Source organism: Protopterus annectens, chromosome 5.part0 (assembly GCF_019279795.1).
Source record: "Protopterus annectens isolate FY-2018-M chromosome 5.part0, PAN1.0, whole genome shotgun sequence".
Classification (NCBI taxonomy): Eukaryota; Metazoa; Chordata; order Ceratodontiformes; family Protopteridae; genus Protopterus; species Protopterus annectens.
In genome coordinates this window covers 732,949,135-732,975,263 of record NC_056735.1, presented here as the reverse complement: position 1 = coordinate 732,975,263, position 26,129 = coordinate 732,949,135, and the positions used below count along the sequence as shown (strand labels likewise).

Sequence of the window (26,129 nt, the reverse complement as noted above, 5' to 3'; positions counted from 1 at the left end):
ATATCTGTATTTATAGAGACATAATAAAATGAAATATTTAGGAGTATGGATTAAAATGATTCTGGTGGGGCAGCCAAGGATATGTGGGAAGAGACTAAACAAAAGATGATACAAAACTGAGAAAATGGAAATTTTGTTACACAGATATAGACCGCAAGATACAAGCAGTCAAAATGTTTTAAGTCCATTTCTCTTAGACAAACGTCAGGCATATTTTTATCAGCCAGAGGAGAAGTTTTGGATAGCAATTAATACAGAGCTGGAGGAGTTTATCTAGCAGTGGAAGATGGCGAGAGTCCGGTGGGATAAACTGAATCTTCCAGTAAAACAGGGCGGACTGGGATTACCTAATTTGAAGGGGTATTTCAAAGCTACACAGTTAAGGCTCCTATATATAACACAAACAGAAAACTATAATTCGAAGAGGAAAGGGATGATGTTGAAATGGGGGAAAGCTCAAGAAACAAGGAGAAACTGGGATTTTGGATGCAGGCCTTTAAGGAGAATAAAAATAATCATACAGAATATTATATCTATAAAGTAGCAGAAAGTATTCTAAAAACTAAGCCAACACGGGAATAGAGGAAGTAGATTCTGCCGACAGGGTTGACTGCAATTAGGGATATAGCCAATAGGTAAGAGATGGTTGGAATTTATTGGAGAAAACTGGCAAAGGAAGCAAAGTATTGGGAACAAATAACTAGAGAGGGAAAGATGATAGAATTGGAAGATGCCAAGAATTTATTTGGGTAGCAGGTTACCTACTGTCTTCCCTATCAAGGATTGATATCAGAATACAGGCAAACAGAAAGAAATTGTGGGGGGGAGGGGAGTCCTAAACGAATATATATATATATATATATATATATATATATATATATATATATATATATATATATATATATATATATATATGTCTCCCAAAAATGCAACAAAATCTAGAAGAGTTAGGATTTTTGCTTGGAAATGTTTACATAGATATTTTTATACCCCAAGTAGACTCCAGAAAATTTTTCCTCAGGTAGAAAGCAAATGTTGGAGGTGTGATAGGGAAGAAAGAGGTACTTGGGAACATATTTTCTGGGAGTGCGGTGGGTTGCCGGACTTTGAGGATTCCCTGCAGGATGCATTGTTGGAGATACTGGGTAGGCGGGATTGGTGTGACAAGGGAGATGATTATTCTGAGCTATGATACAAAACTGGAATTGCCTAGACATGGTAAGGCATTGATGTGTCTTATTATAGTGGCTGCCAAAAAAGCAATTACTAGAAAATGGAAATCAAAATCTAAACCAACTATATTAGAAATAATGAATATAGTAAATATAAAACAACTGGAACTGAGATCTTTAGAAAAGTGTAGGAATAAAAACTACACAGGAAAAAATGGGAATTGTAGGAACAATACATGCAGGGGAGGAATGAGGTTTAAAATAAGGCAGGACTTAAATGAGTTGTATAATATTTGACTGAAAATGATTGGGTAGGTTATAAGTGATGTACAATGTTTGCAACTGGGTGTATGTCAGTATGGTTTGTGATGCAAAATGCTTGCAACTAGGACTGCATCAGTGTGGTTTGTTTTCATTTATAGAAATGTACGATTCCTTATACTGTGATGGTTTAATAAAGTTTTTTTTGTTTAACAAAAAAAAGGAGAAGGAATTGAATAATTTATCCAATATTGCTTAGGTTATAAGATATATAGCAATATAATATTTGTGTTGTGTTAATTTAAAACAATTTGAATACTTTTGTATAAATGTAAATGTGCCTGTGTCACAAGTGATGATTCAAATAAAGGTGTTTAAAAAAGACAACTCCACAGCACAAAAACTTTTAACATGACTTACGCAACAGAAAGTAGAAAGGTTTGTGGCCAAACTTAGGGAGCCTACAATAAGAAAAATAAACTTGAGAGCCTGTAAAGATAGAGCTATTTCGGAAATTTTATGAAATTTTGTATAAATCAGAAGAATGTGGAAATCAAGAAAAAAAAAACAAACAAATATTTATGGAAAACTTGGGTATGCCATGGTTAAAGGTAGAAGAGGCTCAACAATTAACAGTTAAGACTAGGATGTGTGCACAAATATCAACAGCTTAACTTCAGCTCCCACAGTGTGAAAACAGAAACTGAGAAACTATGGCCAGAGATATTGTCAACCTGAGGAAAAAAGTTACTGGCTAGTAAGTACACTCCCTGGATGCCTGCAAAGAAGAAACAACGAGAGCCTAAAAGAAGATTAACTAGAATAGGTGAAGAGAAAACCCTGACTGGGAGGAATGCTGCAGTTGTTCAGCAAAAAGCAGTTCAAGCTTAGGCTTTTGTTCAAGACGTGGCTTTAGTAATCTAGTGGAAAAAATATGTTAAATGAAACACTGAAGGAGTATAGCAGGCATCCTTCGATCCCAAAGGATCATGGGTTTGTGCCGTTGGACTAATTCGAGCAGCATCTTCTGTGGCTATGCAATCCAAATCAGGAGTGGCAGTCCTTTCTGCATTCTGAGCAGCAGTAGGTAGATGTCGGCCAGGTATCACGAGCATGGATCTTCCTGTGGGCTCTCTTAACCTCTGCTCTCCTTGTCAACGTGATTTCATACATAGTGAGGGTTTCCTTTACTTCCTGTTTCCAGTTATACTTCTCTGAAGCGAGAGAATACCAGACATTCACACTGATGGACAGAGTGCTGAGGTCACACTTGCATATGTCCTTCTAGCGCAAACTGGGTAGCCCTTCTGGCCTCTTTCCAGACTTCAGCTCTCCAAAAAAGGAGGTCTTTTGATATCAGGGCATCCAGAATGCATGACACATGATCCAACCAGCGCATACGCCTCTACTTCATGAGGAAGAACATGGAGGTGGTGCTTGCCCTCTCAAGCATTGTGCTATTCTGGATACTGTCCTCTCATAAGATACCAAGTACGTGCCTAAGATAGCACTTATGGAATACCAAAGGAGTATATTAACTAACAAAAAAAAAAAAAGGCTCGAAAAAATGGAAGAAGCTTTAAACAGCTAGTCTGATCAGCTGATAAAAACCCAAAAATCAGAGGTCAAAATGAAGAAAAACCTGGCTGAGTATGAGACTGCTCAATAAGAGATGTTTCAGAAATGGTAGAATTAGAGGACAGAGCATGTAGGGAAAATATGAGATTTTCTGCTGTAACCGTTGTACAAGAAACTAGAAGGAACATACTGTATTCATTTTATGAAAGCACAAACAGGCAACTGGACTGGAATTTCACAGCAGGAACTGTTAACTGAAATATTGATGGAATACTTAAACATGCCAAGGTTAGAGGCAGATGAAGCTCAACTAACAGTTAAGATAGTAGGAAATGAAATAAAAATGGGGATATATAACCAATCTACACAAAAGTCTCCAGGAACACATAGTACTCTGGTGAAATTGAGGAAGTTAGGAGAAAAGAAAGTGATAAAGATCTGAAAGGTTTAGTTTAACAGTATTTTAAAAAGGATGGGAGGAAAAAACATACTGGAAAAAAGCTGGGTGGCTATAACACTATTGCCATTTCAGTTCTAAATGTTTATGTCTATTATGGCTAAAAGAATAACAAAGGTGATGACAAAACTGATAGATATGGCCCAATGTGGTTTTGTGGAGGGGAGGCAAACGTCCGACAAAATTAACTGAACAATGATGATCCAGACAGAAGCAGAACATAAAAAAATACTGCTGTTATTGGTGGGTCGCAGATGCAGAGAAAGCATTTGTCATTGTAAGCTGGGATTTTATGAGGATGGCAATGGAAGGATTTGTATTACCTGATACAATAATCTGGTCTGAACACAGGGGTGTCCTCTTTTCTCATGTTGTTAACATCATACTTAGAACCATTAGCAAAGAAAATGAGGGCCTCAGAAATTATAATTGGTATGGTATTAAAAAAACTGGCATTATTTGAAGATGATATTATTTTGTACCGGATGGAATAAGAAAAAGACATCTCAGTGTAGTACAATGTTCTGAGACAGTTCAGTTTTTTTTTTCAGGATATAAAATTAATGAAGAAAAAAAAAAGAAGTTATGTCTTACCATAACGTTCCATCTGTATTGTTGATCCTCGTTCAGTCATTACGCATGGGTATTTTCCAAGCTCGCGTCAGCTACAAATGCTCGAGCTAAACTCTTACCCATAATCCCCCTCTCCCTGTTACCTCAGATTGAGTTTGCAAGTCAGAAGAAGGTAGAGGCTACCTCTGGCCAAATGACCTAAGAGAACCGGATGGTGAGATCCACTACAAGCCACAGGAGGGGGAAGGAGGGAGGGTCATAATGACTGAACGAGGATCAACAATACAGATGGAACAATATGGTAAGACATAACTTCTTTATCTGATATTGTTAATCCTTGTTCATTCCTTACGCATGGGACAGAGTCCCCAGCTACTTCTATTCCTTGGAGGCTCTCATGGAAGGACATTCCTGAGCACCAAAGAACCAAAAGATGCTCTTCCCCTGGAGGCCAAATCCAATTTGTAATGATTGATGAAGGTATGAGGCGTAGCCCAAGTTGCAGCTGCAGAAATGTCATGTAAAGAAGCTCTGGCATGGAAGGCAGCATAAGTTACCACTGACCTTGTTGAATGAGCTTTCATGGTAGTAGGCAACAGGATATTACGTTGTGTATAAATGAAGGTCACACAGTCCTTCAACCATCTAGCTAATGTGACCTTAGCAACAGCACATCCTAATCTAGGTCCAGAATAGGCCAAAAATAACTGGTCAGATTTACGAAAGGACCTAGTCCTGTTTAAGTAAAAACGGATTTGCCTGTGGATATCTAGGGTATGTAGGCAATACTCTCCTCTGTTTGAATGATTGGGAAGGAAAACTGGCAATTCAATGGTTTGATTAACAGACATTTCAGAGATCACTTTTGGCAGAATGAAGGATTAGTTCTCAAAGACGCTCTATCTCTATGAAAAATCAAGTATGGAGTCTTGATACATACAGCTTGAAGCTCAGAGATACGTCTAGAAGAAGTAATGGCGACCAAAAACAAGGTTTTCCATGACAAATGCTTGAGGTCACAAGAAAAAGCTGGTTCGAAGGGTTGCATTGTCAGAGCCTGTAGGACTAATGATAGATCCCTTGGTTGAATAGGTTCTCTAAAAGGTGGCTTCAGATGATTCACACCTTTTATGAAGGTCTTGCACAATTTGTGAGACATAAGAGAGGAATCTTGGACACCCTCATAGAAATTAGAAATTGCGGCCAAATGAACTCTAATGGTAGAGGCCGATAGACCCCGATTGGAAACGTTTGGCCAGATAGGCTAGTATTATCGACACTGGTGCAGAGAAGGGATCTATATGTTTATCTTTCATCCAACAGGTAAATCTTTTCCACTTGCTTAGATAAGTAATTCTAGTGGAAGACTTATGAGATGCAATGAGAATGTCACGTACTGGTAAAGAAATATCATTCTGCCTGGCAATCAAGGGAACTGGAGTAGCCAAGCTGTGAGCTTCAGGCTGTTCAAGTTGGGATGAATCAGGTTCTGTGGATGTGAGATCAACTCCAGGGTTGGATGGAGAATCTATGTTCGATCTAGTAGGTGAGGCCAAAGGAAGGGGAACCAAATCTGATGAGGCCAATATGGTGCTATGAAGATCATCTTGCTCTTCAACTGACGGGCTTTCTTCAGAAACTGGGGAATGAGGGGAAAAGACCCAAGGGCCAATCGTGGACTAGAGCATCCCTGGGTGATTGTCCCAGAGGGGGAATCGGGGTGAAGTAGTTGCTGCATTTGTAGTTGGTCGGGGATGCAAAGAGTCGCAGCAAGGATGGCCCAAGCGGTGGAAGATCTCCGTCGCTATCAAGGGATTCAGGGATGACTCATGAGGTTGTAGAATGCACCTGCTGAGTCTGCTATGATGTTGGAACTCCTGGGAATGTGCGTTGCTAGAAGAAAACGGTTGGTAGCCATCGCCCACTGCCATATCCTCATGGCCTCTCGACAAAGGGGGTAAGATTTGGTTCCACCTTGCTTGTTGATGTACCAGACCACCACCATGTTGTCTGATCGTCTGATTGAATCGCAATTGTCCCAGACGGCAGCAAGGGATGGAATGCTTGCAACGCCAGAAGCACCACCCTCAGCTCTAAAACATTTATATGCAAATGGGCCTCCAGTTCGGATCAAGTGTCTTGGACTGTCTGTCCCTGACATAGCCCCCCCACCCCATCAGGGAGGCATCCGTGGTCACTGTGGCCTTGAGTTGATGGGGGGAGAAGGGGCAAGACCATTGTGACAGATTGTGTGTCATCCACCAATTTAAATCCTGTTTGCACCTGTGGGTTACTCGAATCTTGGCTTAAAGAGGATGCTGAAAAGGATACCACTGAGTGAGCAGTAGCCATTGTAGAAGCCTCATATGAAACCTGGCCAGGGGGACAGTGGTGATGGAGGCTGCCATGGAACCCAACAGTTGTAGAACAGAGTGAGCTGTGAATTTCTCCCTTGAAAGGATTGGAATCAATTGTTGCTTTATCCTTAAAGTTCTGTGCTCTGGAATGGTAGCTCTGCAGTTCTTTGTATCCAAGATAACCCCTATAAATTCTGTCGACTGAGATGGGGTGAGATTGGATTTTTGCCAGTTTATGGTTACGCCTAGCCTTTGTGCAGCGAGGAGAGAGAATGCCAGGGCTTCTTCCAGTAGATGTCTGGTGGGGGCGGAAATGAGCCGGTCATCTAGGTATGGAAACACCTGGAATCCTTGAAGTCGTAAGTGAGCTGTGACGACTGCCATGCACTTTGTGAACACTCTGGGGGCTGTAGAGAGTCCGAAAGGCAGTACTCTGAACTGGTAGTGACTGGCTCCCGCACGGAAGCGCAGAAATCTTCTTGATGGCCTGTCCGCTTTATGTGGTAGCACGCATCTTGAAGATCTATCGAGCAAATCAAATCGTCTTTTTCCAAAGGCGGGAGGATAGACTGTATTGTGACCATCCAGAATTTCTGTACTCTCACAAACTTGTTCAATACACTGAGATCCAAAATTAGTCTCCAGTCCCCGGCTTTCTTTGGCACCAAAAATGGTCGAGTAGAATCCGGATCCCATCTAGACTATTTGGATGACTCTCTTTCTTAGCAGCTTTTCTATCTCTAGTGCTGCTTCTTCCCTTTGACTGGGTGGAACGTTGGGAAGGTTTTTTGAAGGGACAGGACAAATATCGAATGGGATATGATAACCTCTGGTAATAATCCTTTGTACCCAAGAATCGATGGTAATGGTTAGCCAGGCAGAAGGGTACAAGGAGAAACGACCCCCAACCACCTCCAGAAGAAAGGAGTTGGGCCGCTCTTCAGGAGCGCTGGTAGGATTGGCCAGGTAAAGAGTCCCTGGAACCCTGGTTATGCGGACCCCCTCTGCCCTGAAAGGAGCGTCTTCCCTGTTAGTTTCCCCCTCTGCCTCTAGGGGAGAACTCGGCCTGTGTGTCACGGAAAGGACCCTGAGATTTCTTGAACCATATCTTCCCACTCTTTTGTTTTCGGGAGAAAGCATGTTGAGGGGAAGAATAACGGACACCTACTGCAGAAAGGGTCTTACCGTCCTGTTCACATCTAGCCAGTGTGCTTTTAACTTTGGGTCTAAACAACGAAAAGGCCTCAATGGGAGTGTTAAGAAAGGAAGCCTTAAAGGGATCCATGAAATTGCACAAGCGCATCCAGGCTTGTCATCTCAAGACCACAGCTGAACCCGCCGCTCTAGCTGGTCCTTCTGATGCATGAGATATCAGTCACATAGAGGAGTTAGATATTGGCTCAATGGTGGCCAGCTGAGAGGCTACTTTGTCATGGACCTCATCAGACATGGCACCAGCCAAGGTTTCAGAGAGCTTGGAAATCAGATCCCTTTGACACCTGGTAAAGTGTGCCATATAATTCAGGGACCTGATAGTAAAGGTCGCTGATGCAAAGGTGCACTTCCTTATCCTGTCCAGGGCCCGGGACTATTTGTTAGGCGGATGGACAGTCTGGCATTCTTCTTCTGCCAGATCCTTTTTTGTTGCGCCACCACCACCAAAGCATCCACAGGAAGACCTTTTGACCAATGGGGATCCATAGCAGGAGGGGACAAAATCTTATCTGGTCTCCAGGGAATAGCCTCGATGGTGTCAGGAGCCTTCCACGCACATTGCACGATGAGCTGGACAAGTTCATCGGCAGGTGGAGTAACCAAGGAGGTAGGGGGCCAGGCGCGAAAAGCCTGGAGGAACAGACTCCTCAGAGGTCGGATTAGAGGGCTGCTAGTCACCTCTCTGTTTAAGGATTTTGAGGATATCACCGAAGGATACCTCAGAGGGTGACCGAGGGGATCCTTCCCCCTCATCAAAGTCTGTGTCTTCAGTGAGGGACGTCTCTGTGCTTCCTCTTACACAAACTTTTCCGGTGGACTTCCTCAGAGGGAGAAGCTGGGGAAGACAGCGGAAACGGGGTTTCCTGTGGGAATATGTCCCGAGGCCCTTGCACTCTGTGTCCTCTAGGTGCAACTTGTGAAAACAGTGTACCAGAGGAGGGTGGGGGGATAGACAGCACAGCATCGCCAGCAGAAGCCAGAGCCTTTTCCATCAGTTCAAAGGCTGGTCCACCTGAAAGACGGGTGAGTGTCCTGGACAGGGGTCACCCCTGCCCCAAGTGGCTCAGATTGCTGACTCGGAATCCCCGGATGGCTGTGGAACAGCAAATTACGCGTGTCACAACTGTCATTCTGGGTTGCAGCAAAACTCTCCTGCCATGAAGGCACCTGCAGTGCCTTAGTGAGATCCATAAAGGGAACCACAGAGGGGTAAGACTGTGCTATATCAATGGACTTCAAAGGTAATAAAGGAGGAGAATAAGAAGGGGTCTTTGGAGATGGGTGATCACCTCCCAAGGAAGGAGAGGTCCTGGGGGGGAGGATACCTCTGGCCAGAAGCACTTGATCCACAAGCCGCAAGACGTTGTGTTCGGAAAGGCTTCTAGTGGACCTCACGGAGACTGAGGGAGAAACAGGTCTGTCCACAGAAGAGACAAGCTCGGTGCCCATCTCACCAGTCCGCACCGAGAACAACGGCGCCAAGAGAGACTGGACTGCAGGTGTCTGCACTGAGGATATCATTGGTGCAGAGGTCACGGTCTGCACTGACACAAGGATCGGTGCCGAAGTGGTTGCCAGTACCAAAGCTGAAACCGACAAAATTGGAGCGAATAACTGAGGCGTCTGTTCCTAGTAAGATGTTGGAGCCGATGTGGTCAAGGTCTGCACCAACTGAACGGTCGGTGCCGATGTAGTAGTCCTAATAGTCTGAACCGAGGAGTCCCTCGGTGCCGATATAGTAAGATGGAGCCGAAGGTCTAGGCACTGAAAGCACTGGGGCTGACTGAGTAAGCTCCAAAGCAGAAACTTTAGCCGTCTTGGTTGGCAGGAGTCCCCAGCCAGGGATGAAGGCAAAGACTTGGCCTTAGTAGGATCATCCAAAATTTTCTTATGGGCTCTAAGACGGGTTGAAGCCTCCGACCCAGAAATCGCCTCTGAAACAGGAGATTTGAGAAGTCTCTTCAGCAACAATTTATTTTTCCTTTCCAACAAGGTTCTGTTAGAAAAATTTTTACAAATGCCACAGGGCGGGTCAACAGATAAGTGGGACACACCCAAGCAATAAACGCACAAAGAGTGTGCATCTGATATAGGTAATTTGTGTCCACAATCAGAAAGTACAGTTTTGTACCTACCATAAATGTAGATGTCCAATAGGAATGCATCTGCAGTCCTTACAAATGGGGTTGTCCTGTCGTCAGGCAGCCCTTCGGTCGGCCGGATTCCAAAGTCTGGGTCTGGCCTCGGCTGGTGTCGCACTTCACCCGACGTCATAGCTGCAGTTATTCGGGTATAAAGGCATCAGCCGACGCCATTTTCCTCAGTCTTTCTTGCTGCGTGGCGCCCGAAGCAGAAGCTGTTCGCAAGTGCCGGTCGGTCAGATCCAGAGATTACTACTACCGAATACGTCTACCGAAGACTTCTATAAAGCTAAGTACCCCGTTGGGGACTCTTTCTTGCCTCAGCCGATGTCAGAAAAAGTGAATAACTGTTTAACTTGTGGGAAACAAATACCTCATAAAGATTTCCACTCTTACTGCTTACCTTGTTTAGGCCCAGACCACGACGTAGCAGCTTGTCTAGCCTGTGCTTCTTTTAACCGACGGACGCTTAGACGTCGGTCAGAATTTGCTGAGGAGTTTTTCGGCTCCGATTTTGCTTACATTATGCCGTCGGATCCTCCGACTACGCAAATATCTAAAAAACGCAAGGAAAAGGACCGACACTCGCGGTCCGCGGTTTCGTCCGAAACCGCGGTTAAGCCAACCGCGAGTGTCTCGTTTTCGGCTGAAACCGAGCAAGCGGTTCTTCCTTCAGCCGAAAACTTACCTCCTACCGAGGCCTCTTCCAACCTGGTGGAATCGGCTTCTGAAATCATTCCTGCTCTTACAGTTTCTCAGGAATTATCTGACACTATCCCCTTGGATATTTCTACCCCTGCACGTGGAGCTGCTAGGCCTCCTGCATCCATGTCCATTAAGGCCTTTGCCAGGGCCAAAGCAGCTAAAACTACTAAATCTGTGCCTGCTAAGACCCCCTCTCACAGGCCTAGCTCTAGTTCACAAATGCTTAGTTTAGCAGAGGACCTCATTTCGTTAATCCGGGATCCCAACCTCAACCAGACAGGGCCTCTCACCACCTCCAGAGAAGAGGCCTAGAGCAGAGTCCCCTGAGCCTGTTTCAACAGATGATTCCTCTGATGATTCAGATAACACAAACCCTCCAGAGGCTCCTTTCTCCCCTTATGAAGATTCTGATGCTGAAGAGTCCATTCCTTCTGCCTCTCCGCCTGAGGAATTTTCCTTTGGGGAAACCTTGCATGCTATGAGGGAACAATTTCAGTGGCAGGGCCAGGATTTTTCAGACTCCAGAAAAAGGCTTAGAACCTTTCTGCATTTACCACAACATAGGCCTTTAGCCATACCTCCAGTTCTTTCTGTTGTAGATGATGCATTTAATGATGCTTGTACTGCTCCTGATTCTCTACCTCCGGCCCCTGCTAAGCCCGATAGGTACTACAGGGTCCCGGACACGCATTGCCATTTATATAAGGCTCCCTTTGCAGATCCCGAGACTATCTCCCAGGGTCCTAAGGCTGTAGCAACTACCTCTGCCAAAAACCCCCTCCCCTCTGAAAGGGAATCCAGGTCCTTAGAGAGATGGGGTAAAAAAGTTTACACTTCTGCTACTCTTTCAGCTAGAGCCTTGAACTGTCAATTCCACATGATCCAGTATCAGGAATTTATGCTAGACCAGTTAACCTTTTAGATATTTGCGTAGTCGGAGGATCCGACGGCATAATGTAAGCAAAATCGGAGCCGAAAAACTCCTCAGCAAATTCCGACCGACGTCTAAGCGTCCGTCGGTTAAAAGAAGCACAGGCTAGACAAGCTGCTACGTCGTGGTCTGGGCCTAAACAAGGTAAGCAGTAAGAGTGGAAATCTTTATGAGGTATTTGTTTCCCACAAGTTAAACAGTTATTCACTTTTTCTGACATCGGCTGAGGCAAGAAAGAGTCCCCAACGGGGTACTTAGCTTTTTAGAAGTCTTCGGTAGACGTATTCGGTAGTAGTAATCTCTGGATCTGACCGACCGGCACTTGCGAACAGCTTCTGCTTCGGGCGCCACGCGGCAAGAAAGACTGAGGAAAATGGCGTCGGCTGATGCCTTTATACCCGAATAACTGCAGCTATGACGTCGGGTGAAGTGCGACACCAGCCGAGGCCAGACCCAGACTTTGGAATCCGGCCGACTGAAGGGCTGCCTGACAACAGGACAACCCCATTTGTAAGGACTGCAGATGCATCCTTGAAGGACATCAACTTTTAAATCCTGGACTACCTTTCTTATCTGCCATGACAGAAAAAAGGGGACAGTAGAAAGGGTACCAGCAATGGTACAACAGAATACCCAAAGGTATGAAGAAACGGAAGAGATTACCAGTGATGGTAATGGAGAAATACCTTGTGGTAAAAAGGTGCAGAGTAAAGAGAAGAAAACTCAAGAAAATATGGTCTCTAAATGCAATAGGGTAAGAGACAACAAAATAGAAACTTTTCTGAGAGAAAAAGCTACATATTAGACTAGTCTGACAACAAATATCTATACTTGGCTCAAGAGAAGCAGCTTGACACGACTGAATGGCAATGTGGCAAATGAAACCCGAGGTAACAGGGAGAGGGGAATTATGGGTAAGAGTCTAGATCGAGAGTTTGTAGCTGACGCGAGCTTGGAAAATTGCCGTCTCGGTTCCGAGATCGGAACGGATACCCATACGTAAGGAATGAACGAGGATTAATAATATCAGATCAACTGATTTAAACCAAAAAATTCATATTTTTTTAAAAACATGACATATTAAAGAACATTTTATTAATGCATTATTTGAATCTTTCTTAATACCTAAAATATGTTTGTAAATATGCTCTGTCAGCATCCTGTTGGTTTTAGCAACATAGAATGCTGGACAACAGGTGAAATATACTAAGTAAAAACATCCTTAGCTTTACAAAAGTATCTGTTACTTGCTGACAACATACTACCAGAATTTTGCATTACTATAGAATTAGCATTATTTATTTATTTATTTTATATTTGTTGACCAGGGTTTGTCCGACTGGGCTACAATTGCCCGTTTTCAGCTGAGGCTCGAGGAGAAAAGCTCCAACAGAAAAATAGAAATTTTACATATTGAATACATATAGAATACATTCGTCAGTACCGCACATTCCTGCATTACAGTGCCACACATTACATTCATCAGTACCACACATTACTGCATTACAGTGTCATGCATTACACTGTGGCAAGTGAAATACATATGGAAATGCATTCATCATAGGGATACCTCATAATTACATATTATATACATAATAGTGCAATAGTTACATGGCTGAATTATTTTACTAGTTATGTTTGTACAGTGATGTAGCAAGACGAGAAGATAAAGTAGTAAGTTTGTTTCTTGAAGGGAAGGAAGAGAGAAGGGAAGTAGAAGGTTATAGGGGAGTGTTTATGGGGGATAATTACACTGGCAGGTCCATTTTTCATGAAGGTATTTTTTCTGTAGCAGTTTTGAATTGATTGGGATGTTCAAGGGATCTTATATCTAGTGGTAGGCTATTTCAGGCCTTGGAAGGGTTAAAGCTATAGACTAGGTGACCCAGTTTGTAGATTTCTAGTAGGCCTTGTTCAGAACTGCTGAGTAATTTAGTGGGTAGGTAATGAGAGATTAGAGATGAGATAGTTGGACAGAAAGAGGGTTTGTAGAGAAATGAGTGAATAATCTGAAACTAATTATACTGAAGCAGGTTATGTAATTCTAGCCAATTTAGTTATTTTAGTGAGAGACAGTAATGGGACTTGTAAGAATTTTGAGCAGCAAATCTGGCAATCGTGTTGTAAGTTGTTTCTAACTTGTTTAGTAGTCCAGTGTTAGAAATATAATGGCATAGTTTACATGACTGACAGCTGTTAGTGCCATAATATCTAATATTATTAGTGACTACAGTACCATAATCCATTTTATTACAAAAAAACTTGACAAGTTGAAACATTTCTTATACGTGAAACTAGGGACTATGTTATCTTAACTGTCCTTATTACCCAAAACAATATTCCAATTAGCACTGATTAATTTTTTATATCTACCATATCTCTACAAACAGGTAATGTAAATTAATTTTTAAACACAATGTTCAAAACCTCGTCTTGAAATTATAACCTTTTAATAAAATGAGAGAAAATATTTCATCATACTTTTGAGCAATTTCATCAAAAATATTAAGCTTACCTCTGGAATAGCTGCAACTTTCAAATAGCATAATTAACTTATTAAATTCACTTTAAAAAAATCACCGTTATTACTAACTAATTGATTTAGATGTCTAAATTGCTCCCTCACAACATTTCATTTCATAAAAAGGGTGCATACTAGAAAAATGCAGATCATTAGTTACAAAAGTAGGCTTACGCAATAAAGGGCTTTCAAATTTGTTTGAGACATCCATACTTATCAAGAAATCAAAAAAATGAAATTATATACTTTTGGCACTAATAGTAAGTTTAAAAAAAAAACAGTGTTGTTATTAACAGCCACTAAGAATATCAAAAAAAATAACCCAAGGTGCCATTCCAGATAAATATCAAAACTATAAATACTTTATAAAAAGTAACATAATGGTAAAAGGAATGTTTGACCAAAAATCATGTTCCCACCAAACTATGACCAAATTAGCAAATAATGGGGCCATTCTAATCCCCCACAACTTTACATTTTTTGTTGCTGATAAATATTTGTGAAACATAAAAAATATTAGCTAATACCAGATCCAAAAGCATACATATAGTGTTGACTTGACTAGTTTGTAGACTAGTAAACTTACACAGCTATGAACGTACAAAACCAATACCAGTTTCCCAGGAAATACTTGTATATAAAGAAACTACATCAATAGTAATTAACATGGATCATGAGATCTACCAATGTAATAGGGCAAGACAGAACCAAGAATTTTGTAAATAAAACATTTTTTTGTAGTATAGGATTAAGTACACAATCCAAGTATATAGCTATAAACTCAGATTTACTATTATGGGCAGAGACATTTGGTCAAAAAGAAGGATTAATGACATCCTTAAGAAAGTGAGGGATGCCAAAGATGACTCCTATTTTAGGATGATTTTTTTTTTAATTCATACACATGATGTTGAATATAACCCTGAGTTAATAAATAAAATAGAACAGCATGTACACAAGTCAATTTTTCTTGCATTAAATACCCAGGAATTAATTTATATTAATTAACATCAGACAGCATATCATGTATATATTTACAATACCTTTCACTGCACATCAAAAATATACAGTTGCCTTTACTGGCCCTCAAGATTCTTAGCCATCTATTATAAGCAAGGTTAATTAAAGCCCTATACACCAAATAAATTAAATTAAATTTCTTATTAGAATTTTTCTTACAAAATACAGCTTTAAAATCACATATGCAAGCATCAGAAAACACACTAAGAGTGCTAAGTAGACTAGGATTACAAGTGCTACGTTTAATTAATAGATTCAAACTGCCACCATGAAATCTTGTTAATATAAATTTTAAGTTCAATTTTCTAACATATAACAGTTAATTGTGTATAATTAGCTTGCATGGCAGGAATAAAGCAAAACCAAAAGAATGCTCGCAAGTACGGCAGGTGGAAATGGCCAAACTTCAAATTCAAAAGTTCTAAACAAACAGCCAGCACCAAAGTGTACTAAGCGCATACATATCTTATTTAACTATAAATGAGTAATATCACCAACATCATAAAGGTTTTCGGCATACTTGCCTTCTTCAGTGATAGAACAACATGTCAGTAGATCCAACATATAGCTATTTATATAAAAATAAATAATTAATTAAATACATAAATAAATAAACCCATCTTCCTGTTATGTCACATCCTGTAAGGGCCAAATCCTAATACATAAGTTTATAAATGATCATTAAGTCCAGGGGGTGAAAAACCCTAATTTAATGATCCAATATTTCTCCTTTTTATTTAGAATGGAGTGCCAGCCACATTTATTACTTCTGACCCCTGGATTTTGTCAATAATCATAAAATTAAATTTTGCAATGCTATGGGAAGTACAGTGTCTGTATAGGGCACTGGTTAATCGTTTATTGCGTATATCGCTTAGATGTTCAGACAAGCGAATGCATAGGGGACGGGAAGTTTGACCTATGTAAAATGCTGAGTAACTACAGGTGGCCAAGTATATAACCCAATCAGTTCCACAACTGGCAAAGAATCTTACGAAATAGACTTGACTTGTGTTTTTACTAGAAAATTGTTTAGACTTGTGCATATGCTTACAAAATGTACAACGGACACATGAGAATGAACCCAGTAATTTTTCCCCAGTAATAGTCAATTGATGATTAGAAAATCCCCTGGTACAATCATGTTTACAGTGTGAAAAATAAGATCCCAAAGTCTTGCCCTTCCGAAAGGAGAATTTGCATTTTGGACTAAGGGTCTGATGCAATTCTGCATTAGCCATTAGTATGTTCCAGTTTTTAGCCACAACAGCCCTAATCAAATTAGCATTCCACCCATAAGTCGTGACAAACCTAATGGTATCCGAGTTGTCTTCCTGTGTTTTATCCTTATATTCTAACAACTGTGTTCTTGCTTGTTTGGAAACCCAATTACTGGCAGACGTGATATCTTGTTGTTTGTAACCCCTGCCCTGAAACCTATAGGTCAGGTCCTGCTGAAATGAGATGAAATCCTCTTGTGTTAAACATATTCTTGTAATGCGCAAAACGTGATATTTGAGTACATTTCTGATGATATGGTGTTAGAAAAATATGTATTAGTAATATGCATGCTTAGTGCATTCCAGGTTTAAAAGGGTTAATACATTTATTCTGTTCACACTGCATGAATCTGCACAGCTATTAGAAACTTAACAAGAAGCATTTTATTTCTGCTAAGGTCATGAAAATAATAAGAAGTGTTTCATTTCTACTAGTGTCATGAGACTTAACAAAAAGTTATTGATTTTCTGCTTATGCCATGAGAAAGTACACAGCTGCTAGAAGCTTTGATAAAGAACACAATGGATGCTTGAAAGCATAAACCGTAGTCAGCATTACTTGTACCTAAGCTAGAAATGTACCTTGAATCTAGGCAAAATGTAACACACATATTAGAACTGCACAACTGAAGAATTGAAAGTTTGTGGTGGGCTAAAATAAGCCCCAAGGCCAGGTTGTTTTTCTCAAAAGTTTTGTAAATCAGCAGTTATTCTCAACTAGTCAGCAATTAGTCTAGTAACATTTTCTATAGAATACAGAAAGCTGTGTCTAACTATGTCAGAAATAGAAGTAACATTTCTGTGTGACATGGAAAGAACTGTATAAAAATACCATACTAATCATTAATGTTCAGACAAACCATTATGCCAGCATGCTTTGTCTCCTTGCTGCAAGTTAATAAAGGGTGCCTTGCTTGAACCTTACGTGAATTGGTCTTTGAAGTTTTTTCCTTTGACATATGGTATGGGTGCAGACTAGAAGCAAATAAGTTATTGTACTGAGGATATTTCCTGAAAACCTGAGTTCTAAGTGTATCATCTGGATTCCTTATAATCGTAACATCCAGAAAGTTGATTTGTTAAGTTTCACAATTCAATGTGAATTCTATTCCCCACTTGCTGTCATTTAAATACTGTACGAACTCCAACAAGTATTGCCTGTCCGCTCGCCGCAAAAATTTTTTTTATTTTCAAGGGGAGTGTTACTGGCAGACACAAGGTACAGCGATGGGTCTGCGTCATTCACCCCCATTTATGCTGACGTGTTTATGGGATATCTTGAGGAACATCTGAAACATAATGATATCCAAAGCATTTATCTGAATGTGATAGATATTTGGAGGAGATTTCTAGATGACTGTTGGTTGGTGTGGCGTCTGGACAGGCAATACTTGTTGGAGTTTGTACAGTATTTAAATGACAAGTGGGGAACAGAATTCATACTGAATTGTGAAATTCTACAAATCAACTTTCTGGATGTTACGATTATAAGGAATCCAGATGATACCCTTAGGTTTTCAGGAAATATCCCCAGTACAACAACTTATTTGCCTCTAGTCTGTACCCATACCCTATGTGAAGACTGGTACAGATGGGTGAAGGCTGCCAGCCTAGCCAGATAGAATTGTGCAGATAATTCTATCATTTGTAAATAGGAATGTTGAACTACAAGCTTGTTTTTTAAATCAAAGTGGCAACATTGCCATCTGTTGTAAAGAAAGCTAAGAAAAGCATTTCTTGTTGTTCCTTTGAAATTAAAATTATTTCATGACTGCCTTTGATGCTTACAATTCGGCTCCGGCCGGGCTAGATAAAGGCTTCCTGCCTATTGTTTTAAGGCTAAAGTTAATGACCAGAATTTGCATGTGGAATGTCCTTTATTGCTCTGAGTGTAAAATAATGTAAATGCAGTTTTTGTCAGCCTGGGAACATCAGGAAAGTGTGAAATGATTTAATGTTTTATCAGAACTGCAGTTGCAATTTAAACAAAGAGAATCAGAAGGCATTAAGCGTTTTTGTCTTGAACATCCAACTCAGCACTGCCTTGTGCTCTCTTTATGTAAGTAGTATGTTAGAACTGTGTTTTCTTTCAGACTAGCTAGGAACTATAAAGATTAGACAAGTGTTTTTCTGTGATGTCAGAACTGTACTACTGATTTATTTGAAGCATTTCTGTGTGATCTCTGAACTCTTGACTAGCACTCTCTGAACTCCTGACTAGCACTGACTGTGTAGTAGAAAGTATTGTCTTGTGGTTTTAATTATTTATTAAATATTTTAAAACCTTTTAACTGTGGCTGGTTTGTGTAGAAATAAGTTAAGCTCTAGTGTACATTGCACATTTATAGAGTTTACTGTACAAAGCCACTCTAATAAGCCTTGACTGATTAGTCACACTTACCAATTGGATAATAATATTGCACAGTGATAATTGGACACCATTTTAAGGGCCTTTGAGTAGTGGATAATTATGAGTGGGTGATGGAGGGTGGAACTACCATATAGTCCGTGTAAAAGGGGCACAGCTGGAGAACCTTTGCCACCCTTCCCCAGAAGTGTCTGTGTGGTTGTGTAAACTCTTATCTCAAAGTGTGTGTGTCAGCTACTTGGGCAGGGACATGAAACACTGGTTGGACAGAAAGGGTGCTGGAGATTTTAGCTTGCCCACAGGGCTGATATCTAGACCCTATAGCTGTGCCAGTGGGGAGTCTTATTGGGGACCTGGGGAGCAAGGGAGCGACCAGCCCCAGACTGACTGTGACCTCTGTGTGCTCTTAAGGGAAATTGCACTTTACTGCGTGAATTTGTTATCCTTTCCTCATATATGAGACTCTATATAATTAAATATATATATATAACTCATATATAACTCTGGTGTTAGTGGTGAGGACTGAGGCTCCTTGATTGCTGGGCCAGGGCATGGGCGTCACACCCTATCATCAGAAATATACCCAAATCTCAATTTTTGCGCATTAAAAGAATATGTTTAACACAGGAGGATTGCGTCTCATTTCAGCAGGACCTGACCTACAGGTTTCAGGCCAGGGGTTACAAACAACACAAGATCATGTCTGCCAGTAATTGGGCTTCCAAACAAGAGAGAACACAGTTGTTAGAATATAAGGATAAAACACAGGAAGACAACTCAGATACCATTAGGTTTGTCACAACTTATGGGCGGAATGTTAATTTGATTAAGGATGTGGTGGCTAAAAACTGGAACATACTAATGGCTAATGAGGAATTGCATCAGACCCTTAGTCCAAAATGCAAATTCTCCTTTCGGAGGGGCAAGACTCTTTTCTAGTCATCAATTGACTATTACTGGGCTCATTCTCATATGACCATTGTACATTTTGTAAGCATATGCACAAGTCTAAATTTTCTAGCAAAAACACAAGTCAAGTCTATGACATAAGATTCTTCGCCAATACTGGAACTGATTGGGTTATTTACTTGGCTACCTGTACTTGGCTCAGCATTTTACATAGGTCAAACTTCCCATCCCCTACATATTCGCATGTCTGAACATCTAAGCGATACACTCAATAAACGATTAACCACAGCCCTATACAGACACTGTACTTCTCATAGCACTGTAAACTTTTATTTTATGATTATTGACAACATCCAGGGAGACAGAAGTAATAAACTTGGCTGGCACTCCATTCCAAATAAAAAGGAGAAATACTAGATCATTAAATTAGGGGGTCTTTTTTCCCCTGGACGTAATGATCATTTATAAACTAATGTATTAGGATTTGGTCCTTACAGGATGTGATGTAACAGGAAGATGGGTTTGTTTATTTATTTATTTTTATATAAATAGCTATGTGTTGGATCTACTGGCATGTTATTCTATCACTGAAGAAGGCAAGTATGCTGAAACCGGTATGATGTTAGTGATATTGACATGCTGGATCTCTGATCCCCTGTAGGCTTGGTCATCTGAAAGGGTACTTTTTAACTGCAGAATCTTACTTGATATATTTTCTTCTCATACCAATGTACAACTGGCATTGTCTTTTTACCCATGTTCTATATGTTCTTTTACCTGGAGTGTTTTATTAATTTCTTGTTATATTAGTATGCTCAGCATATATGATAAAACTTGTTTTGTGTATTATGCAGGATGTACTGTAACTGACATTGTATTTTACCCTATGTCCTACATCTTCTTTTACCGGGAGTGTTTTTATTAATTTCTTGTTATATTACTATGCTCAGCATACATGATGTAACCTGTTTTATGTATTATGCTGGATGTACTGTATTTGTATAACTTGATACTGGAGCTTTTCTCCCAGGGCCTCCACTGAAAATGGACCTGGTCCAGTCGGAATTTCCCGGTTAACAAATGTAAAATAAAATAAATAAATATTACTTATTTATAGTTAAACTATGTGCGTGCTTAGTACACTTTGGTGCTGGCTGTTTGTTTTGAACTTAGGAATAAAGGAAAAACCTTAATCTAAAGCACTGTATTGACCAGTAGTTAAAATTCTACAGCAGAGACTGAAAACAGGACAAGCTAATTCCTTCTACATGAGCCACTTCTTCTGGTCTTCTGCCGACCTCTGGCTCTGCTGGCCACAACAGTCACTTGATTCATCAGATTCGATTCTGCTTGAAAAAGGCCATCGTTTGGTCAACTTGGACAATTATTAGAGTCCACTCCTTCATGATTCTGTAAGCAAGTAGCCAGAAGTGAAAAATCTGAGTCATATTTAGCAGCCACAATAGTTGTAATTGTCATAGTGGCCCCAATGATATTATGGGAAGATTTAAACTCACCATAGATGGGTAATGGATAAGCTACATTTTATTACAACTATCTGCATCCCTTTTAAGTTTTCTTCTGTTTACGCACAATGATGATTGATACATGCCTATCAATTTTAGCTGGAATTCCATAACAAACTGTTGACCAATGATCAAACAAACAATGTTGTTTAACACTTGCATCCAGCTCAATAACAGCCTTACATAAAGCCTCAATTTTAGATGAATTACATTCAATAGGGTCTATATTAAAACAACAAAGTTTCAGAACTTTGAATGTTCTAATATCGACCCCTATTCAGCGAAAGGTGAAAACATCGAACATACAGAACAGTGAATTTTTTCCTAGGGAAAAAATTTGCTGTTCCAAAACACATACACACAACAAAAGCACACCAAACAAACAGCAATCCACACACATACACCTAAAATCTTACACCTAACCCTACACTAAACTATACATACACCACTAACTATCCACTTACCTTAACCCAAACCCTAACCCTGATGTCCATCACTATCGCACACTCACCTCACCCGCGCCCTAACCCTAACTCACCTACCCCGCCCTAACCCTCACGTCCACACAATCGCACACATACCTAACCCGCACCCTAACTAACCTAACCCGCACTCAATCGCACACTCACCTGAACCTGACCCGTAACTTTCCAATACAGCATCGAAAATACTGAAGCAAAAGAAATGGACAACCAAATTCTTTCCCTAGGAACAAATTTGGTTTTCTGTTGCTTCGATATTTTCAGCTTTCGCGAAATAGGGGTCAATATTAGAACATTCGAAGTTTTGAAACTTCAACGTTCTAATATAGACCTCATTCAATAAGCTATCTAAGCAGCAAAAGCCCAGTGTCATTAAACAATTTCACTTAAGTACGGTAGATGTATATTTTCAGTGTTGTGTAGTTTATGTTGCTGGAAGTTTTTGGTTCTTTTCTGACTAGGCACTTTTCTTGTGTTTATTTTGAGTACGACAGTCAAGTTTTCAATACCCACAACCTAAAGGACATTTTCTACCGTGTCTTTTGAAGATATTTTAAGGTGCATAACCAACAGTCTTCATAAGTGATAAGTTGAAATGCAAACCTACATTCAAAAGGTGATTTTGATTCTAATACCACCTTTACAGTTTACTTAGCCCACTGTGACACTTATGACTCATTCATATGGGTAGAATGACACACATAATTTCACAGTGGGTTGATGAGCATCTCTGTGTCATTAAAAGACAACAAAAGATGAACACACCTTATGAACATTGTACTTAGTGTTGTAAAAGTAATCAGGCTACAGAGTTATGCAGCATTTGCAGGTGATCGTGTTCCATATCAGGAAGCTCCAGTATAGAGCATTGCAACAGTTCAACCTGGAGAAGACAAACACATTCACCACTGTAATGAAATCAAAAGTAAAACACCTTTGACACGAACTGCAATTTGTTAACCACACTAAGTTGTACCTAAAGGCAAGACTAGCAGGGAAGAGTGCCTAAATGTAATGAGAACTACAACCGCCACTATCTTGGAAGTGTTAGGTCTAAACCAGTTGAAAACTATCTAGTCATGAATGCCTCCTAAGTCTCCTGCAAGATTGTTAAGAGATGACAACAATTGTTTGAAAACTTCCCTGTATATTCTTAGTGGATATTATATTTTCACTTTGGACTTAATGTTAGTAATATGTTACTGATGATGCATAAAGGATTGAGGTACAGCTGCCATTGAATAGATACTATGCATATTAATGTCAACATTTTTTATACATCTGCCTGCATTTTTCAATTTCTCATTATTCTCTGTGTAGTCCTAGTTTTATATTCCATTTTTTGAGAAAATGTACTGATACTGAGGACATTTTCTTAGCAAATCATAGCTGAAGCTCGCTCGCCTCCTCAGGCCTCCACTCTACATGGGTATGGCCAAGTTGAAAATCCTGGGCAACCAACAGAAATAAAACTAACAAAAACAGAAATAAATAAAATAATACATTTAGGATGTGAAGATGATGAAATCTAGACATGTACATGAAATGTATGTCACAAATTAGGTGTACAAAAACACCCAAAAAAGCAACATCTTTCTAATTATATCTCAGTCCTTTGTGTTGTTACCTTAATAATCTGTTCAAAGGCTAGAGCAGACTTTAACATCATGGGTCTCTGACTCTGAATCATTTGTTGATCAATTGTGTTGTAGAAGTGTGCCACCTGAAAACACAAATTAAGAAATATGTTTAAGCATACATGGGTACAAATGCAAACAAGGTCACTAGCAACATAAAAAAGTTGCTTCAACAGTGAACACATCAACAATGTCCAATGCTCTATAACACAGACATTCTATACCAACTGCTCTGCTTAACACTGTTTACCTTATGAAACAAAGTTCATCTATGATAAGTAGCAAGACAAAATAAAAGAATAAGCCTTCTAAATACAAATCTAGTGAGATAGTTCATGACATTTTGCTAAATACTCCAGGGATGCCCCAAGTTAACTGGACAGAATGCAAACTGCAAATCTGTAAGGGGGGGTACAAAAGTTATTTGATGATGCCATCCCATAAGAAATTCAAGAGGCAGTGAGAAGAAAACTAGAAACACAGCAGAATTGCATACAAGTGAAAATCTTTGTTGGTGACAGTCTAACCTATGGGAAAGGTGATCCAATATTCAATGAGGGTGGACTGCAATCCAGGGTCATAAATGATGTGAGCTGAAAAAAGTATGCGGGACTGAAGACGGGGAAAATCATACATTCCAGAAAGGAAACCAGGAAGTGTTCTATTATCTGCAAAAAAGGATTACAGTCATGATGTGGTAAAACAAATAGATATGTTTCATGTCAACAAAAACCACTAAAGGTAGGAGACTGCATTTGTTAAATATAATGTAAGCTCAGAAGTTTTGTATTTTTAAACATTTTTCTCTCAAATTTTCAACATGACACTGCTCATGGATCCTACTCCATAAAATGTAGCAAAAATAGAACCATTTTATTAGGAGAGGTTAGCTCCACAGCACAGACTAGTGATGAAACCCTGACTATGGTAACATTTTCCAGAGTTCACTTTATAGCTATGGTACTGCAGAACCCAAAAGAGAGGCAGGGAGGAGTGATAATGTCATGGCTGTTTACCTATCTCAGGGAGAAGGGTGACAAGACATAAGAAGGAGCTGGAAAAGTGACAAAGAGCTTGGATAGCAGAGGCTTTGACAAACATATTACCATGGAGGCAGAGATTGTGCACTCAACTGCTTACTGTATACCCACTTCAAGCACACAACTAGCAAGTTAAAAGGGAAGAAGGGCCAAAATAAAACAAGCCAATATCACAAGACAACTGTCATATAATGGTCCCAAACTTTGCTCTTACTCCTTCCACTCACCAGACAAATTTATAGCTCAACTGCCGACAAAATGTTCTGGCTGTTAAGGGAGACACCACCCAGCAAAGATTCAAGGGACAATGTGCCCCAAATTTAATAGTTTCTAGGGAGAACTTAGCAACACAGAGCATAACGGGATCGGACGTCATGGGTGACTGATCCCACACTTATTCCAAGATACCAAAATAATAGAATAAAAAAAAAAATCTCAGAGTGCAATTCTACACTGTGATATGAAAGCAATATACACAGCAGAAAGGTGCAAGAGGATTGGCAAAGTAGAAGAGATCTCAAAGGTGAAAAAAAGTTATGTACTCACCATAACGTTCCATCTGTCGTGCCCATTTTCATTCTTCCTCAACTAATGGGTTTGGATCCGCTCTTTGCATCTAATTTGGCCATTATACTAGCTCGTGGCCTACAGCAAATTCTCAAGCTCCTTTCCTACCCATAATGCACCACCCATAACATCTTCTCAGATCTTGTTGGCTGCTTGACAGGAAGACTATAATGATATGCCATAACTGGAGTTCAACATTAAGGACATTGGTGTCCTTGAAATGTCTCATTCCTCCAGAAGTCAGTTATTAAAAATGGCGGGGGCTGGTGGGTGGGGAGATGAGGAAGAATGAAAATGGACAACACACATGGAACATTATGGTGAAAGCGTAACTTTTTTATCTGATGATGTCAATTTTCATTAATACCTCAGCTAATGGGACACAGTCTCTAGCTACCTAAACTCCTGGGTGGACTTTGAGAAAGGATATTCCTAAGTACGTTTGAGCCAGAGGCTGCTGTTCCCCTCAAGACCAGATCTAGTTTGTAATGTGTGACAAAAGTATGAGGATTTGACCAAGTTGCAGCCACACATATATCATCCATACAAGCTCCAAACTGGAATACAGCAGAAGTTGCCATAGATCTGGTTGTATGAACCTTTAATGACTGGTAGGGGAGATTCAATTTGTTATAGATAAATGAAATGCAATCTGGGAACCATCTAGCTAGCGTTACCTTTGTAACTGATTCACCCAATTTATTATGTGCAAAGGAAACAAACAGTTTATCTTTCTTTCTAATCTCTCTGGTTCTGTGTAGACAGAAACAATTGTCTATGAACATTCAGTAAGAGCAGCATATATTTCTCTCTTTGTAAATTTTGGAAAAAATACTGGCAAATTAATGGATTGGTTGATACTGGATTCTGACATCACCTTAGGAAGGAAGGAAGCACTGGAATGTAATGTAACCCTATCCTTATGAAAAATTAAATATGGAGGCTTAGAAGACAATGCTTGAATTTCTGAAATTTCTTCTAGCAGATGTAATTGCAACTAAAAAGATAGCTTTCCAAGTCAAAATTTTAAGATCACATTTAGCTGCAGGTTCAAAGGGAGAATGACTTAAGGCTGGCAGTACCAAATTTAAATCCTATAGTGGCATGGGGTCTTTATAAGGAGGTATACCTTTTAACCTCTTACAGCAGGAAATCTGGACAAAGCCATAAATAAAAGTGGGACAAAGGCCCAAAAATAGGGACAATTTTTAAATATTGTTCTTACAAACTTATAAAGTTGCTAAAATAACAGGTGTTAGATTAGCATGAATTTTCTGAATGGTGTGAAGTCTGAAATTCAAATGTGTGTCATTATGTTTTGTTTTTAACTTCAATCATTAATGATTTGCCACTAATTTGGCAGAAAAGCACACTTTTATTAAAAATGGA

At 40.0% G+C, this 26,129-nt stretch overlaps 1 protein-coding gene across 2 annotated transcripts in view; it reads right to left on the bottom strand.

Moving 5' to 3' along the window:
* DYNC2H1 (dynein cytoplasmic 2 heavy chain 1) overlaps window positions 1-26,129 on the bottom strand; it is a 6,555,988-nt gene that overhangs the window by 5,117,711 nt on the left and 1,412,148 nt on the right. For both annotated transcript variants that reach the window (XM_044072582.1, XM_044072581.1), the window contains one exon: window positions 23,124-23,219. In XM_044072582.1, the coding sequence (XP_043928517.1) occupies window positions 23,124-23,219 (96 nt within the window). The remainder of the gene's footprint in view (window positions 1-23,123; window positions 23,220-26,129) is intronic.